At 41.8% G+C, this 19,258-nt stretch overlaps 1 protein-coding gene across 2 annotated transcripts in view; it reads right to left on the bottom strand.

Annotated features, from left to right (window-relative positions):
• Cdh6 (cadherin 6) overlaps positions 1–19,258 on the bottom strand; it is a 135,373-nt gene that overhangs the window by 29,395 nt on the left and 86,720 nt on the right. For both annotated transcript variants that reach the window (XM_034523614.2, XM_076916407.1), the window contains exons 3-4: positions 5,377–5,671; positions 1,235–1,354 (exon numbers count right to left, since the gene is read on the bottom strand). In XM_034523614.2, the coding sequence (XP_034379505.1) occupies positions 1,235–1,354; positions 5,377–5,671 (415 nt within the window). The remainder of the gene's footprint in view (positions 1–1,234; positions 1,355–5,376; positions 5,672–19,258) is intronic.

Genomic DNA, 19,258 nt, shown 5'->3' with positions numbered 1-19,258 from the left:
TTGTGGAGAGGCCTCAGCACCTACGCGCTATTTATAGCTTAGCAAGCACACACTGTCAAGGGTTGGCTTGCTCTGAGTTAACCTGCTCTCAGCCTAGCTGGCCCTCAGAGAACAAGATTGATAATCAGCTAACTTGACTAAGCATTTCAAAAAGTGCCCGAACCCCAAACATCCACAAGATGAGAGAAGACAGCAAGAGATGATAATGAGAGAAACCTAGGCATTGCAGCTCCCAGAAACATGCCTGGCCACCTGACCAGGGGGCAGGACTGAGCCCAAGAATGGTGGTATGCCTTTGTGATATGCCTTTCTCTGCCCTGTGATCTGCTGGTTGGAGATGAGATAGAAGACTTTTTTTTTTTTTTTTTTTTGGATGTTAATCAACTGTCTTCTCAGATTGCCAGTTCTCTGAATAAAGCAGTTTTAAGGATTCAGTTCCTGTCTCTTCTCGTTGGCATCTGTGACAGACAGCAACGAGTCCAGCATTCCAGTTAGATGTTGCAGGGCATTTAAAAAAAATAAGATGATGTAAACAAGATTTCATAAGGTAAGCTGATTTGTTACACTGGGATGCGATGGACAGGATAGGGTAGAGCATGACGTCAGAAAGAGTAGTACAAAATCTCAGTGGTTGACAGAGCTACGGTTCAATTCTTGCTCATGCTCTAAGCAGGCGAGCAGGGATCTCTGTTCATGGTAACACTGTGGCATCTGGGCTGAGACCATAGCTCCACAAGGGTTTCCATGATCACTGTGGTCAGGGGAAGGGAATGTGACAGACTGTGTACAACTCTGCTTAGAAGTGACTTGTCTCACTGCCACATTTTATTTGTGCAAATGTGTCCCATAGCTGTACCTAGCTCCAGAACAGAAGAGAGGTGTGGTACCACCAAGTAACTAGAAAAAGAAAAAGAAGGACTCAGGATGTCTGTGAGTAGGTTTGGCCACTCTCAGAAAGAGCCACTCTTTCTTATCTTCATGCCAAATTGGAAAAAAAAAAAAAAAAAAGAAAGGGATGATTCTGTCCTATATGTATGGTGTGAAAGACTCATTGCCATATTTATTTTTAAAATGATCTGGATGTCACACTTACAAATAAATCATTAGAGTTTGGCAGAGGAACAAGGAAAATCCAATCATGCTGATTGTTTTTATTAAACAATATGCTAGCTCAGCTGAGCACGTCAGTTAAAATCACAGAACGTAGAGTAGGAGACGAAGAAAGTATTCTAACCTGTTTCTGACTCCACTGAAAAGTAGGGCTGTCCCTGAAGGATGCTATAGACAACTTTAGCACTGTTCCCATAGGTTGGGTCGTCGGCATCAGTTGCCGTGACTTGGACCACAAACGTGCCTGTAATGAGAAAGATGTAATGAAAACAAAGAAGATTCATTATGACACTTGGTACATGGGCATGTGAAGAAAGCAGGATCTCAATTGAAAAGCATTAGATTACATTTTAGTATGTGTGTATATTTGTGTGGTGCTCAGAGATGGCTCACACTTGTCACTGAGCATGGTGGCCAGAGGACAACATGTAGAAATCATTTCTTTCTTTCCATCATGTGATTCCTGAAGATCAAATTTAGGTCATCAGTCTTAGAAGCAAGTATCTTTATGCACCGAGACATCTTGTTATGCTGGCTAGTGTTTTGTCAACTTGACACAGCCTAGAATTACCAGGGAAGTGGGAACCTCAATTTAATTGCCTCCGTTGGATTGGCCTGAGGTACATCTACAGGGCATATTCTTGACCGGTGGTTGATACAGAAAGGCACAGCCTACTGTGGTTTGTGCCACCCCTGGGGAAGAGATTCTGCGTGCGTATAAGAAAGCAAGCTGAGCAAGCCATGGAGGGCAAGCCAATGAGAGTCACTCCTCCATGGTCTCTGCTCCAGCCCCTGCCTCCAGGTTCTCATCTTGGTTTCCTTTGATGATAGACAGTAACCTGAAAGTCACAGTCTTTTATCACAGCACTAGAAAGTCTAACTAGAATACCAGCTTCCATGACAAAGGAGTGGAGAACCACAGTACAATGCTTGTTGCTAGGAAGCCATTGATCCTTCATTTGAAAGGGATGAGAGTCACATCAGTGGATGTTGTATGGACTAGGTTAAAGAGAAGAGCAGCCTTGGGTATAGGTGAGTCCTACCTATCTCCTGTGATGGACTGTTATGTGTGACTGGACTCTTGCTGCAAGGGTTCTTTCAAGTTACCTAGGATGAAGGTAGGTTTTCAGAGGGAATCAGTCTCTTCAATTACTTGGTCCATAGGACTTCTCTTAGGTGTTGTCTAGTGGGTGGCCATGTGAGATTTTGCTCTAAATCCTATATGCTCTTTCTCTTGGACAACAAAGTGGCACACAAAACCACAAATGTAGCAGCTGTTGTGAGGTTGTATATGCCAACCTGGGGACAAAGTTGGGTAGGATAGAAACCCACTAGGAAGCTATGATCCAGATCAAGTTTGTCCATAGCTCACTCTGCTTTAAATACCTGACCAGCAAATAGCCTCATTGTTTAAACTAATTTGAGTCAGGTTTCCCAATATGGGCTCTTCAAATATCTGATAATTTCAAGAGGTTGAAAAATTCTGAACCTTTAAAGTGGTAGTTTAGACCATATAAAGAGTTAGTTAGGGCTGGTAGTAGGGTGCATGTAGAAGCTGCAGGTTCAATCCTCCAACTTCAAATAAACCAGGTGTATGACCTATACCTGTAATCTCTACCCTCATGGAGGTAGAGATCAGAGGGTCAGAAGTTCAAGGTCATCCTATGCTATAATTTGAGTTTAGGGTTAGCTTTGGCTACACATTTCAAAACACAAAAACAAAGCAAAACAAAAAGTAGTTGATTGAAATATTACACTGTAAACATCTGATAGATTAATTTCAAATGATTAAAATTGAATGTGCAAAGACAGCTATAGTATATTAGGCTGGTATTCTTACTCTGGAGACCTTTACCTAAGAACTATTACTACCCTCCCTAAAAGCCACGTAAATTTCATATGTGTGTTTGCATGTCTGTTACATGTGTGAGAAGTTCCAAAGGACCCTCTGGTTAAGGGCACGTTATGGCTGCCTCTTGGTATTTCTATCTGATAAGCAGTAAGCAGTGGCTGTCCGATCTTTGAAAAGGGCAGGGAAGCTCCACGCAGAGAATATGAGGATTGTAAAATTGCCTTCGTAATATCTAACCATTTCATTTATTAAACAAGCAGCACACTGTGCGAGGGTTGGATGGGCTGACTCTCATTGTATCCTGCCGGGATTTGAGACACAGTACCCACCCTTGCAGTTTGACAGGTTAAGTGGTCAGAGTGTGAGCCTCCTGCGATTTCAGAGGGTGACTTAATCTAAGTTAACAAACACCCAAGTCCTTATCTGCATTGATAGAAGTTCTGCTTGCCTTTGGAATGTGATTCTCTGGTGTTCTAAGCACCCATTAGAGGCAGCTGCTGCAGGAAGGGCCCTACGCCTGTTTTCTTATTTAATCCTCACGATTATCCTTCAGAGTAGACATTTATTATTTATTTTTGTAGGCACAGAATTGGAGGATCAAAGAAATCAGGATCAGATAAATCAAATAATTTGCCCAGGGCTACACTGCTGGCTATTAATGGAGACAGTTTCAGATTAGGTACTTTGGATAGCGAAGTTCTTGTTACCCCTTCGCTGTTGTCCCTAACTTTATATGTAGTTTTTTCAAGATTCCTCTGTTTATGCCAGTTGTGATTTGCAGTAATGATAGACATTGGTATCACTGTGCACGTGTACAAATTCTCTAGACATGTATTTTGGGCTTTTCTCCAAATATTTATAATGTATATTTAATTCTTCCCTGGCTTCAGAAGTGAGTGACACTTTCTAAGAGCAGTGCTGGGCACTGGCCTGCAGATCTCAATAGAGTTGCTCTGGGTGGTGCCGGTCACAAAAGTAACTATCCTTCTTTAATTCTTCCTTAAAAAAACAAAACAACAAACAAACAAACAAACAAAAACCAAAAAGCTACCTACAAGAAAACTATCCTCCAGCTCATGCAAAAAAAAAAAAAAAAAAAAAAAAAAAAAAAAAAAAAAAAAAAAAAAAAAAAAAAAACCAACCAACCAACCAAACAAAAAAAACCTTAAAAAATAATCTCAAGTCCCTTTTTTGCTTTGATGATGGCTTCAGATTTTTTTTTTTTTTTTTAAAAAAAACCAAAACAAAGTAACTTAAAACAAGGTGACAATTTCTTCCTGGGGTGAGGGTTGGGGTTGGGGTTGGGGGTGGGGATGATACCTTATGGTCACTTCCCCAGACTGAATAGTTTCCAAATCTTGGACCTCTGAGTTCCAGTATTCCTCATATCTAATTGATACCACAACAGAAAAGTTGCTCTGTAACTTTTGCCTTTTTGAAGTTGGCAGAGAAAACAAAAACAACCTTTAACTTTGGGAGTTTGGGGTGAGTAGCTGTCTTTCATGAAATATTTTAAAGCTTCTACAAGCAGTATCAACAGAACTTTCTCTTGCCTTTAAACCCTGTTTACCTTCTTCTAGCTTAAACAAATTTAATCCACACAAATTAAACTTAAAATTGCTAGTGAACTTGTGCATAAAATATTAATCCTCTTGTATTAAATCTCACGGACGTCTCTACCATCTGTGTATTGTTTGTGTATCAAAAAAACCTATATTAGAGTCTTTCTCTCAAATTCACAGTTACTTGATGCAACTGCCAGCATTTCTTTGTTGTTGGTTATTAAACAAATTTCTTATTTAGTGTGTGTGTGTGTGTGTGTGCATGTGCATGCCACGGAATGGCTGTGGAGGTCGGAGAGTGTGTTTATGGAGTTGGTTCTCCTACACTTTCTTGTGGGTCTGGTATTGAACTCTGGCCATCAGGCTTTTGAGGTAAGTGCTTTTACCTGCTGAGTCATCTTTCTGGCCCTGTCAGCATTTTTGAGGCTGGACTATAAGTGCAGGCAGGTTTTTTTTTTTTTTTTTTTTTTTTTTTTTTTTTTTTTTTTTTTTTCTGGGAAGATTCCCCAGACTAATTGTGATCTTGACTGAGAGAAGTAGAGGGGGCTGCTGTCTTTCAGTCCAAGGAACAATGGGAGAGAGAGCAGATGAGGTGGTCCTGCTCATCCCAGTGGTTTCCCATGCTTCTTTACCCTTATCATGATTGGAAATAGAAATAGCGTTTTCTTACAGTAGTCACAAGATAAGACTAGGGTGACATTAGAAAATGTGGTGTGTACTTATGAGAAGGACATGTGGTAGTTTTGGGACTTGGCTTCTAGATTCTTTCAATTCATTACATTTGACTCCAAGTTCTTCCCCTGGTGGGTGTGGAGAGCCCACTCTGCTGACCTTGCATCTCATCTCACTCACCAACATCAGCCATCTCGGGAACTGTGGCCGTGTAAACGTCCTTGGTGAATATTGGCTCATTGTCATTGATGTCATGGATCTTGATGATGAATTCAGACTCAGGCTCGACGGGTCTCCCCGTCCTTCTGTTGATAGCTTGAGCTCGAAGGATGTAAACGGGTTTTTCTTCCCTGTCCAGCCTCTTGGTGGCTTGTATATCCCCTGTGTTTTCATTGATAATGAAGAGATCTCCCGCTCCATCTCCTGAAAGGATATATTTAAGTGATCCATCTCCTCTATCCTGGTCTGAATGTAACTAGTGTAGGGGAAAAAAAAATTGAAGAGAGTAAAAGTCAAGCACGTGATCCTGAACTGCTTTGTCTATGTTAACTGTTCATTATTCCACATTCAATATCTGGTTATTCTAAACTACTTGCATAACCCTTCAACAGAGAACACCACTCAATGAACATATTTCTTTATCATAGAATTTTCTAGAATGAAATTGAAAATTTCACAGTCTGTCTTATTTTGAATAACAGAAAACTAAAGATAGTAGAAATTTGAAATGCCCAAGAATATGTAAATTTGACCGGATGCATTTTTTCATCACTGAAGTCAGATTCTGTAAGCAGACTCTCCTGGTCACTGTACATACACAAGCATTCTTCATGGATTTTATTGCTTAGAAGGACTTTGGTATTTGCATGAGAGACATCTGGGTTTGGTATGCCTTTTGGTGAATTAATGATGCTAGGTGATCACCCTGAGCGATGGAGATTATAATCCATTTTCTGGGAAGAAGTGATATTTGTTTGATTGACTGTCTAGTTCAATGTAAAGCATCCAAAAGCCTTCTTCAGTGCTGGTTGCAACAGTGTCCAGAGACCACCTCACTGCCAGTCCATCAGTTCCTTGCAACAATGGGATCTGACATTCAGATTTTAGTAGGAAATAGGAAAAGACCTTCTGATGTGCAGAGACAGCCTAAAGTTGAAACTGTCTGCCTTATGAGGTAGTAAGACCTGACCTCCTCCGCCCCCCAGCTCTTGAAAGTAATCAAGCAGGAGGTGATGGAGATTCACTGTCAGTGAAATGGTCCAGAGAAAAGTGGAGAATTAACTGAATGCCCAGAAGCTGTAAGAATGGAAGGTGATAACCCTACATTGGAGGAGTAGTTTCTGTTTCATAACCCAAGGATCCCTTTTCAGGGTTGAGTTCCGAAATTCTTTTTTCTCTATCTATTGAGAGTTTGGGTCTCCCAGCAAACAACTCTAGTCACAGATTTTCACAACACTGTTTCTTGTTGTTGAGGAGGAGGAACATTTAACAGCCCAAGTCACAGGCACCAGTGATCACTGACATGTCAGTTACAGCAGGACCTCAGTACAGTCTTTCAAACAGAGGAGCTGGGGGACAACTGTAACCACAATAGGTAAACACTCATGGGCTCTGATTGACACTGCATGAAAGGCTCCCGGTAGCTTCCAGACCAGTGGTTTGCAACTCTCCTGTCACTGTGGTTCTTTCATGTACAGTCCCTCATGTTATGGTGACCCCCAACCACAAAATTATTTTCATTACCACTTAATAACTGTAATTTTTCTACTGTTATGAATATTAATATAAATAGCTGCATTTTCCTGATCATCTTAGGTGTCCACTGTGAAAAGGTTGTTTGACCCCCAAAGTGGTTGTGACCCACAGGTTGAGAAGCCCCGTTCTAGACCATCTGCAAATGGACAATCAAAGAGGATCTGAGATGACGAGCTAAGTAGTTTCCTGAGCGTGTGTTCTGTGGAATATCTACTACACAAAGCACAGAGGGGAAAGGGTTCTGTGGTACAGTAATTTGGGAGATAATCTGCCTCTTGGAATCCCCGACTAACGGATGAAAAGTTCCAAGGGTCTGCATCTCAGACTTTATGTGGCGTGACTTTGTTTAACATGGCTTTCTGAAGTTTTAGTGTTCAATGCAATATTTTTGGGTATGACCCGTGACAGCCTTCCCAGAAAACGTCTTTTGCGATCCTGAGTATCTTTTACCCATCACTGTAGAAACAGGAGGCCCAAGGTTCCAATTTATGTAGTGTTTCAAAATCACACCCAGCTCTAGTGTGTCAAAGACGAGAATCTGGCAACAGGAAAGAACTCTGTGGAATACTTGGTGCAGTGTCCTCATTTCTGGAGGAGGAAAGACTGTGTCCAGTGCCACACAGCTACACTGAGTTAATCACTGAATTTGGGACCGAGGATATTATTCATACAATTAGTAGCTTTGAAAGCAATTTGGCAGAAATAATGGAAGATAAATGCGAACGGGGAGGAAATTGCGTAGAAGTGAGACAAATGCAGTAAGAAATGTAAAACAAGAACACTCTATGATTTGTGTAATGTGATATGCCAAGGAAATACTGAAACCACCACGACAGAGAAAGAGCCACCAGGGAAAAGTTAACTCTCCGTTGACAGGTTCTAATGACAGAAGAGCACTCTTAAAAAGCGATTTCATAAACTCATGAGTTAAGCAAGCACCACCGTTGCCCTTCGGATGCATGTTCCTGGGCAGCCGTGGTCAGCAGCTGTGGTTAGCAGCTGGGTGCAGCATGTGGGGTGTACATCTGAGTCTTAAGTACAGGTCACGTTCACTGTGTCCCTCATCAGGTGTAAGACCACAGCGGAGCCAATTAACCTCCCAAGCCAGGACCCTTATCAGTAAGATGAGGTTAATAAGAGCTGCAGGATCAGCGGCTGTAAAGAACTAATTAGAAGCCATATACAAATACCTCATTAATTGCCACATAAACACGCAATAAAAGCACCGTATGTGTTTTATGAATTAGAAAGAGCCATCTAAACGGGAGAGATTGTACCAGCATCAGCCGCAAGTTCATCCCGAGCACGACTCACTCTTCTTCTGACTTTGAGAACTTTGAGGACCCTGGAAACCCAGTTTTTGTAAACACTTCCCATCTCTGAGGTAAAATCTGTTATGAAAAGCCAGCGTTCTTCTACCCGGTGGCAACTGCTGTCTTTACACGTGATTTATTATATTCTTTATCCCACTAGATTATAGACTCTCCTCGGCTGCAGCTTTCATCAACTTTGATGTGTAATTGTTGCACACTTAGTCGGCGGAATACCACATCCGGTCACAAGATTTATTCAGGTAAAAGTAATCAGAAACTTATTTTTAGCTGTCACAAGCAGCCATTTCCATGAATTATACTACAAACACCTGAGGCGATAGAGAGGCGGGGGTGGGGAGCGGGGGGGGGGGGGGGCGGGTGGCTGGGGAGACGCCAGGAAGGGTGAGCAGGGACACTGTTGCAGATCACAGCTCTGATTTATCAATATTTGAAAACCAGTGGGAAAGTGCATCTCTTCACTCAGGCATGCGCTGATAATAAAACAATTTAACCTCCTCCCCGCTCTCACTCCCCAGTAAGATCTTTCTGGGTCTGACACGCCAAGTGCACGTAGCAGAAACTCCCATCAGCCCCTGTCTCTGTCTCTCCCCACTCTCCTCCCATCCACGGAGCACCCCTGGGGTCAACTCTTTTCTCTATTCTTGGGAGAGAGAAAACAGAGGCCTCCAGTGCCCATGAAAGCAGCGGCAGGCAACAAGCAGACATTAGGGGTTTATTGAGCACTTGGATTTTAATTGGATTTTTTTTTCTTTTGTGATGTCATTCATCACGGCCACTGGAAGAGACAGGAGTTGAACAGCAACAAATAAAAGGTTGTAGGTTGCCCACGGCATATTTTTACTAATTTCAGTTTAATGTGCCTGTTCCATTAGGTTTAATAATCCGGTTCACTTTTAACGGTTCACCGTCAAGTAAGAATTAGCCACGTCCCCCAAAAGTCTCCTCTCACCTGTGGCGGGCATCGTAGCCAGAAGGCGCTCTGACTCTTTTCTTTTTCTTTTCTTTTCTTTTTTCTTTTTTTGTTTTAAACAACAAATGCAGTCAGTGTCTTGGAAAATAAATACAGGGATCTCTGTTTGTTGCATGGCCCCATGGAGAGTGTCGCCAGGCAGTGGCGACATCATTGCCTGAGGGGCTGTCCCTGGGAACACAACATCCTTTTATCTGCCACATGTACCAACTTGCAGCTTAATTTTGAATTAAATTCAAGGGTATACCATTAATTGTATAGATTTTCGGTAGTGTCTGAAGCTAGCTAGCTGCTATGTTATGTCCCGCTCCTGTGCCTCGTTTAGTGGATCTGTGAGTCAGTGTCCAAACTGAATCTTCTAAGCACATTCTCCGTTCAAGTAGAAAACAGAGTCTAAGCCTAACATGTCCCAGATGGCACACATGGGTGCCTCCAACACCCAGAAGGGACTTTCTGGAAGGAAGCATGTGATAGTTGGTGGAAACAAGGCATTGAGTTATGGTTAATGTGTTAATAGAAAGTAGGGAGAATGTAGTGGGGTCTTTCAAGAAAGGAAGAGTTCCTCACCTGATAATGTCCTGGGAAAACCAGAGACCCACTACAGAAAATAGCCACTGCCCTCTGGGATCGGGGTAGAAAGAAGTAGCTAATGGAGAGAGAGAATGTCACCTTCATGGTCAGCAAATCAAACATCATTTCCCATTTGTTCTTCACCAAAAGGCCGAGAAGTGATGAGTGTTGTTTTGAACTGGGAAATGAGTTTATCATGAACATATGGCCAAATGTAGGCTTATATGATTGCTATACATATTTGTATATATTTATACATCTCTCTCTATAATGCACTGTGGTGGTTTGAATGAGAATTGTCTCCACAGATTTGTATATTTGCATGCTGAGTCCCTAGTTGGTGGAACTGTTTTGGGAAAGATTAGGAGGTGTGAGTTTGTTGGAGGAGGCATGTCACTGGAGCGTGAGGTTTAAGGTTTCAGAAGTCCATGTCAGGCCCATTCTCACTGCCTCTGGGCCTAGTGATTGTGATCCCAGATATCAGCTCTCAGCCTCTTGCCCACTTGCTGCCCAGCGTGATGGTTATGAACTCACCCTCTGAGACTGTAAGCAAGTCGCCAGTTAGATGCATTCTTTTGTAAGCTGTCTTGGTCATGGTATCTCACCACAGCAATAGAAAAGTAATCAAGGCATGTATGCATATACAGTGTAAATAAATTCACTTAATATAGTCAAGGCTGGGGAGACTTCATGGGTAGTTTATGAAGAAATTGAACCCTGTTGGATGGCAAGTCTTAAAAATTGATTCTGTTTTAGTGATTATAGGATTGGATAAACGAAAAATTCGTTAAAAAATTTTCATGCTATATATTTTACTACATGAATGTTAATGATTTTGCATGAGTTATCTCATTTACATCTGATAATTATTTCACAGATGACAACTGGTGACAATTGAAACTTGTATAATGAGCTGCTGTTAACCATGTATCTGTAACAAACTACCTGAGATAAGCTGATAAAGACAGAGGGTTTATTTGGGGTTCACAGTTTCAGAGAGGCCATCCTTGCTTGACTCTATTGCTTTGGATCTGTGGCATGTACAAAGAAGAAGCCGCTCAGCTCCTGGCTGTCAGGAAGCACACAGGGTGAGGAGAAGGAGCTGTCACTCACAGACTTTCCAAATGGAGGTAAGCCGCCAACAATCCGAGTTACTCAAACTATACCCCTTCTTATAGAGACTCTACCACCAGGCCTGCCACCAAGCCTTTAAGAAAGTGCACCGCTTTTTGTGTGTGGCGTGATGCCATTTACAAACATTTTGGGCCCATTCCTGGCTACCCTGAGATGTACATGGGCTATAAGCACACAGACAGCCATGAGTGCTTTAATACCCGAGCCTTTGGGAGACAGTATCCAAACCATAGGACCTTCCTCTGGCTCTTCCATAGTTAGTAGTTCTGGTGGGCACATAGCCCTTAGCGTTTGATTGCCTTTTCATACTTGAATATACCTGTGTGTAATTCTTCAGTGCCCACTGCTTAATAGGAACTGCTTGTTATAAAAATTTTCCTTCCAGGCTGAACCTGGTTTCCTGAGGGATGGTGAGGACAGAGCTGGAGGGGGCAGCACAACACAAGGAGATGGGATCCTGGGCTTCAGAGACATCGCTTACCTGACCAGCCTCTAATGTGATATAGAAAAGTGTCTTAGCTTCAGCCATTACATGTCTCTGTGTGTTTTTGTCTTTTAAATCTGTTGCTGCTATAGTAAAGAAGACCACTTCTTTATTCGTAATGGGAATAATAATGATTTTCATTTCTTAGTTAGGTTGCTCTGAAAATTACTAAAAGAGTGCATGCCAATGTTTGACAGAGGGTCTAGCTTAGAGGAAGACTTCTGCAAGTTTCTACTTACTGTGTAAGTAGGAAGGACTCCAAAGGTGGATTTTGAAAATGGAAAGATCTGAGTTTGCGTTTTGACTTTTCTATTAGTTAGAAAATTAATTAAGCCATGTTAGATGCCCATCTGTCCCCTGCAACACAGTTTTAATAATCACAAACTTGGTCAGCTATTGTTCCTCTATCTGACCCTTAAATACTGTAGGCTTCACACTTGTGTCTCAGGCCAGGCCCTTCCCTTCCATGTTTCATGACTATCTCTAAGTGAGAGCATTCTTTCTTTTTTTCCATTTTTCTTTTTTGCTTGCGTCGATGCCCTGTGTGTCTAACTATCTCCTTGAGATGTATTTCAAGGAAAAGATGATTTCCTCAAGGGTGTATTTGGCTCCCAGGCAAGTCTCTTAGCCCACTTATACTCAGTGCGTCCCAACTGACCTCACTACCAACCCTACAAACATGTCTGCCTCTTGCGTGTCTCATATCTGTCAGGGCCACCAGAAACACCAGGGCTATCCTGGAACACAGAACAGCTCTGTTGCTGTCTTCCCACCTCTTGTAGATATCTTGACTCACCCAGTTTCTGTTGCCAACATCATTTCTCTTTGATGTATTTTTGCCCTCCAAGCACACACACACATGCTTTCTTCTATTTTTCTGTCACTAGACCAACCCTATGATCATGTTGACATGGAAGATGCCATTAGTCTGTTTAAATCCTTCTTTAGGACAAAGCCCTTTGCCATGGCAGCCTTTATTCCTCTCACTAGCTTCCTTTGCCAGCATCCTCCCTGAATAAGGCTTCGCTCTCATCACACTCTAACCTCATGCAGTTTTTGAGAATGTATTTCACAGCTAAGCCTTTCCCCATGTGGTCTCCTTGGCATAAATACTGCTTAGAATCTTTAACTGGCCAACCCAACTCGTATGCCAGAATTGCTTAATCTCTTCTTCCTAGGTTTGCCTTCCTTCCTCATGTTGCTAGTCTAAGATTCTCCTCATGTGTACCCTCAACTTATTTCCCACGGAACCATCAGCATATTTTTTAAATAACCCATTTTATAGCTGTGTTCTTAACTAGATCACAACATCATGGAAGAGGGCATGAAATCAGTCTGGTTCCCTCATTTCAGTAGACTCAGGACCCAGCAACCTGGCACCTGAGACATCCTTAATAAGTAATGGTTGCAAACAACAAAAGAGTGAATGTTGCAAAGGTCACCTTTGATGAGCAATGATGAATAATGTTTCTGGCACATGGCTGGCAGTCATTTCCTTATATACGAAGTTCAAGAAGGAAATCAGATAGGAGCAGTAGTGCTCTTCTTATATAAGGAAAATGCACACATTCCGGAAGTTACCAGATACTTCAGCAATTACTATCACATACCAGACACATGGTCTGGTCTGCACAATCCATGTTGTTGCCTTGGATCTGAAAAGTTTCCTTCATTAACTGTTGGGAGTCGACCTTTAGCAGAAAGCGGCTAGAAAGCAGCTATCTACATGCTAGCCACGCCGCCAAGGCTTACGTCATATCCACGTGCCTACAAGAGGGGTGGCAAAAGTGTATAAATACCCCAGATTTCCCTTCAATAAAGGACAAGGAGACTTGAGACTTGATCAGAACCTCTGTCTTGTCTCCATTCCTTGCGTCTCTTCTCTTTATCTCCATTCTCTCTCTCTCTAGACCCTGACCCAAAGACCAGAGCAGAGCAGCAGTTTGAAGCCAGGCAGTGGTGGAGTACACCTTTAATCACAGCCTTTGAAAGGCCAAGCCAGGTATAGGGGAGCAGGCCACAACATAGTAACTATTCAGGCATTGTTAAGTCTTTTGTCTCAAGCCAGGTAGAGCTGAGCCGGTTGCAACAATGAACCAGTTAGACCTCAATAAAATACCAAATATAAGAGAGTAACAAAACTATTTTGCTTTAGACTTTTTGACAAAAACAAAACAGTTACAAACTAATTGAGATCACTGGTGATGTTGAATAGACTTGGTGTTGTTCAGGGGTCTCTGGTCAGTGGTGAAGAAGCAGCCACATTTGGTGAACTTTTTCAAATATCACCCTGTTGCAGATGGGAATAGAGAAGTGCTCCAATTCACAGACACATTGCTCCATCCTGAACTAATTTAATGTTGCCAACCAAGACCGTTTTAAAACATTTATTGGCCTAGAGGGTTACATCAGGCAATACATAAAATCATCTTATACATGTCTTTTATAAACTTGCAATTTAGGCTTGGGAACACTGACTCAGAGGTAAAAGACAGGGAATAAAAACAGAAACAGGACACCTGAGTTCCACTATCATTAGTTGGGAATGACAAGGTAGCACAGAACCTATAAATAGGTAGGGTGGAACGAGAGACTGTGTAAACTCTTAGGATGGCTTCCTGGAGAGCTTAGGTTACTGAGGGGAGGGAAATGATTTCACTCTCATGTGAGTGCATGGCATAGTTTTAAGGCTGAGTGTGGGAGAAAATCAGCGGAGGCTTTGCATATGCGCCTGGGGTAATAAAACCCATAAAGTCAGCAAAAATAGCAACACTCCTTCTTCTGCATTTCAGGGTCACATACTTTCTCATGCTGCACTCAGATGTGCAAGGGAAGATGTGGCGTCTTTATTATTTTTTTATAGCTTATCCCTCCAGCCCTAGTCTCATTGAATATTAGAAACTCAATATAGGTTGAGCATGGGGTCAAAAATTTGGTGCAATACAATAACGTCTGCCTGATTCAACAGTACCGTCTCCTCTGTAAATTCCTGGCTTTCAGATTTCTTTCTTCTAGTTCTTTTTAAAATTTTTTCTCTTCTTTTAGGAACATTTATTTATTTTTGTTTTATGTGCATAAGTGTTTTGCTAGGATGTATGTTTACACATCGTGTGTGTGCCTGGTGCTCTTTAGGGGATGGAAAAGGAAATCTAATCCCCTGGAGCTGGAGTTACAAGCCATTGAGAACTGCCCCACATGGGTATTCAAACCCAGATGCCCTGGAAGTGTGGCATGCGCTCTTAACCACTGAGCCATCTTCAGCTCTTGGGTTCACGTCTTGATATGTAAAACAATCTCTGAGAGACTCTAGAACATTTTGATACATATTTTTTTGTCTGATAAAGTTTAGGTTGGAGCTGCCTGCATATCCTATTTTCCTTTTCTTTTAAATTGTATTCCCTTTCTGACCTGAAAAAATGTATTTCCTATATAATTTAAATAGTAGAATTAGCTTCTATAACAGTGGAAATCACTCGCCTTTGAAGCATTGTCAGATATGACTCTTCTTCTGCACTTGTTCTGGCTGCAATTTTGGAAAATGATACCAAGTTCATGCCATGGTGGTTCTTTTGAGGGGGGTTTGCTAACTTTTTTTTTTCTTGTGGATCTTTATATTCAGATGTATTGATATTCACTGAGGACACTGCTGTGCCAAACAGTATCTTAAATGCTGAATTGCAAGAACCTAATTTTTTGTTTCTCAAACCGACAGCACTGTTGTCACTTTGTTCTGTATACAAAATGTTTGAGGTGCTGACATGTCCGTAAAAGGATGCTTAGCAGCTGTATTCCTGGTACTCACCTTCTCAAGCTATGAGAACCAAAAATGTCTCCAGATGCCTAAGCAAATGTTCCCTCTAAACATAAAACTAAGATTGTCTGTCTGTCTATCTATCTATCTATCTATCTATCTATCTATCTATTATCTCTATCTATTATCTATCTATCATCTATTATATCTATCTATCTTCTATCCATCTATCATCTATATCTATCCATCTATATATATACTTGTCCTATTTTTTCTATCTTACATGTCTACTTATCTTCTACTGATAATTCATCTATTGAGATATCATCTTATCCATTCATCTAACCTTCCATCAATCTATCATCTATTGTCATTTATAGATTCATTTATTTATTTATCTGTATCCCTCTATTCTTCCAAATTTCTTCTCAATGTATACATTGTGAATTTCAACACAGTTATAAAACCCAACAAGGGGCCCTGCATTGTCTGAGAGTCTGTATGACCCCACCCAATTCAATCTTCTATCTTCTGTTAGATTTAATAACCACCCAAACAAGTCTTGTGTTATGTGGTAGAGAATTTCTGACAAAGTGCTAAAAGCAAAAGAATGTTAAGTAAAGGCAGGAGAAATTTATTAATTCCCTTGACATTCATCTTTTTCACCCAATACCATGAATTTAATGTCAAAAGTACCAAGCAATTTTAAATGAACAAAACTTTAGTGTTATAACGGTTATGGTAGGCAGGATATTGGTCTTTCTTGTCCTAATTCCCAGGGCCCATCACATGTTGCTCTGCATAGCAAAATCACTTTGTGTATGTGATTAAGAGAGGTTCTTCACACATGGTGTGAGGATGGGGGTGTGGGGAGGTGGGGGTGTCATCTTAGATTACCAAGTCAGGCACAGCGTAAGGAAGAGCCCTGGGGAGGAAAGAGCAGAAAGCTGGAGACAGAGAGGGGAACTATAATGGTAGAGAGGTGTAGGGTGGGAGAATCTGATCATAAATACGCTGCTGACTTTGAAGGAGGGAGCTGTAAGCAAAGAAATTCATGGTCCAGAAGTATCAGGGAAACAGTCGCTCCTGGACCCTCCAGAAGTAGTTTTTTTTTTTTTTTTGGTTTAGAGACAGGCTATCACTGTATACCCTAGGCTTGCTGAGGGCACACTATGTAGCCCAGGCTGACCTCTAACTCATGATAATCCTCCTGCTTCAGCTTATTGAGTGCTGAGATTACAGATATGAGCCACCATGCCTAGCTCTTGAACAACCTTTAGCCGTTATTACTTCATTCTACTGAAACACACCCCAGGCTTCTGAATCCCAAGACAGCAAGGTGATACCATTGCACAGCTCAATGTCGAGAAATTTACGTTATAATTTGTAACAGCAGCAATAAAAAAAACAAAAAACAAATCCCTATTTTTGAAATTTATGATAAACTAATGTGAACGTTAGTCCTTTGAAAATTCAAGTGGGAGGGGCTAGAAGCCCCCTCGCTCTCACTAAATACTGCCAAGTATTAGGCATGGCAAGGGCCTTATGGGTGATACATTGTTTAATTCCTGTAGTGCTTTCAGGGGATAACTATAAGTTTCCCCCTCTATTTCTCTTTTTTGTCCATAATTGGTAGCTGAGGTCACGGGGGTTAAGTGATTCACGTGAAGTCACAGAAAGTGCCAGGAATGTTATCAGGACATACACAGCTGGCTCCAAAGTCTATGTCTGTTTTCATTAGACCACATCACCAAAGCAGCACCCACGAGGACTTGGAACATTCTGGATTCATTTCATATATTAAGCCCCAGGCTAAGTGATTTGTAAATTTTATTGGCACAAATGATACGAACTGTAATAGATGTTATTGTTCATTTGGGATTTATCAATTAAACAAACGCCTGCTTGGTTTATTAACCACATGAAGTTATTTCCCAAAAAAGGCATTGTTTATTGCTTTTTTGCTTGGCTTCTGAAGTCAAGGTCTTTCCTTGTCTTGGCAGACTGCAACATTAGTCTCAGCTTCTGCTCAGTCTAACATTTTCATTTTCAAAAGCCAGTGGTAAATCATGCTGAGAGCCAGATACCCAGTCAAAAATTGATTTAGGAAGGTACTGTGCCTCACCCGCTACAATCCTATCTTTTGGCTTCAGAGTGTAATCTCTTCAGCCATTTGCCAAAGAACACACACACACACACATACACACACAAACCTGCCCTCTATTTTTCCTTCTCTCTGACACACATGCCTTATAGGAAAAATATAAATAGATAAAAATACAGATATTTGAAACTAATGGACTTTCCTGAAAAATGTATTGTTCTTGAAAGGTACAAAAAAAGCTGGATATTATATTCTTCTTTGCCAGCCCTGACTTAGTGCCTAAAACGTTAAAGCTTTGTCTTTATAAAAGCAGTAGTTTGCCAGAGGGGGGGGATCATTCCTTCCTCAAATTCATAGCTCTCGAGCTTCCTGAATGTGCTCCGTAAATGCTGTTTAAATTGAATTTCACAACTTGCTTGTGCAGTCAAGGAGGCAATGGGGGTGCAATTCTGGGAAGAAAGATTCTGAGCTCTCGCCTAGGTTTTCTTGCTTTGGAACAAGGTTTGACTTGATAAATGGTTAGAAAGCCCCACACTTATAAGAAACCCGAACCAGTCTCTCCAGGCAAGACTTTTCACTTGAGAGACTGGGATACCAATCAAACCACAGAACCTTTAACCTACAATTGGTTTTGCCTGCAAGACGCACTGAGAGTGGTCAACCAGTGACTGGTCTCAGCATGCCATGAGAGGGAGCCCACCTCTGACACTGCTTGGAGGGCCAGGATCCCGAGGCTGGATAACCCAGAGACCTAGGATAGAACCGAACATGATCAGCAAAAGCAAACCCAACCCTTCAACCACCAACTGACCAACCAAGTCTATGAAATAATTCCTAACGGTTCTCTGCAACACTCACAGACAGAAGCCTAGCATAATAGTCATCAGAGAGACTTCATCTAACAACTGATGGAAACAGATGTAGAGGCCCACAGTCAAACATTAGGCAACACCCAGGAAATCTTGCTGAAGAAGGAGAGGAAGGACCCAGGGGGTCAAGAACACCACAAGAAAACCCACAGAATCAACTAATCTGGACCCATAGAGGTTTACAGAGACTGACCTGCCAATCATGGTTCCTACATGGGTTTAAACCTATGCCCTCTGTTTAAATATTATGGTTTGAGGCTTGGTCTTCTTGAGGAAATTTTAACAGTGGAAGGGGGCTGTTGCTGATTCTTTTGCCTCACTTTGGGACCCTCTTTTTTCCCACTGGGTTGCCTTGTCCAGCCTTAATACCAGGAGAGGTGCCTAGTCTTATTGTAACTTCGTATGTCATGTTTGGTTGATTTCCCTAGGAGGCCCTACCTTTTCTGAGGAAAGGAGGACATGTGGATGCTGGGAGGATGAAGGGGAACAGCTGTTGGGATGTGATATAGGAGAGAAGAACAAATAGAGAAAAGAAGGAAAGGAAGGAAGGGAGGAAGGGATAGAAAGAAGGGAGGGAAAGAGGGAAGGAGGGAGGGAGAGAGGAAGGAAGGAAGTGAGCCCTGTCTCTTTCAAGGGGACTAACTCTGACAGATCAGTGAAGAACAATGGCCGATGGCCATGCTGTCAGGTCTCCCGTCTTTCTGGTTTCCTGAGCTTGGGTGCTTTTCTCACTGGTGTCCAGCATCTCAGCATTTGTGGTCTCGTTTTGCTTGCCACACACCTACAGTTGTCTTTGCTACACTGCTATCTTCTCCACCATGTCCAATAAGCAAAGAACATTTATATGACTCTGGTAACAGGTGGACTCTGGCCCCAGTGTCAGTGTTCCGTTAAAACCCACAGTCTCCCAAGACTCCACCTCCTCACATTCAGGAGGGCGGAATTGTTCTCAGCTGAATGTGTGTTGGCATGGGGCACTTGAGGGCTGCTCACACACATGGGAGCATCTCACAAAGGTCTGAGCCTCTTACCACTAGAAGAACTGTTTTCTGCGTTCCTCATACTTGCTACATTTTTTTTTCTGAAAGAAA

The sequence above is a fragment of the Arvicanthis niloticus genome, chromosome 19, assembly GCF_011762505.2.
Source record: "Arvicanthis niloticus isolate mArvNil1 chromosome 19, mArvNil1.pat.X, whole genome shotgun sequence".
NCBI classification, from domain to species: domain Eukaryota; kingdom Metazoa; phylum Chordata; class Mammalia; order Rodentia; family Muridae; genus Arvicanthis; species Arvicanthis niloticus.
The sequence above is the reverse complement of the archived record's forward strand: the minus strand, read 5'-3'. Positions and strand labels throughout refer to the sequence as shown.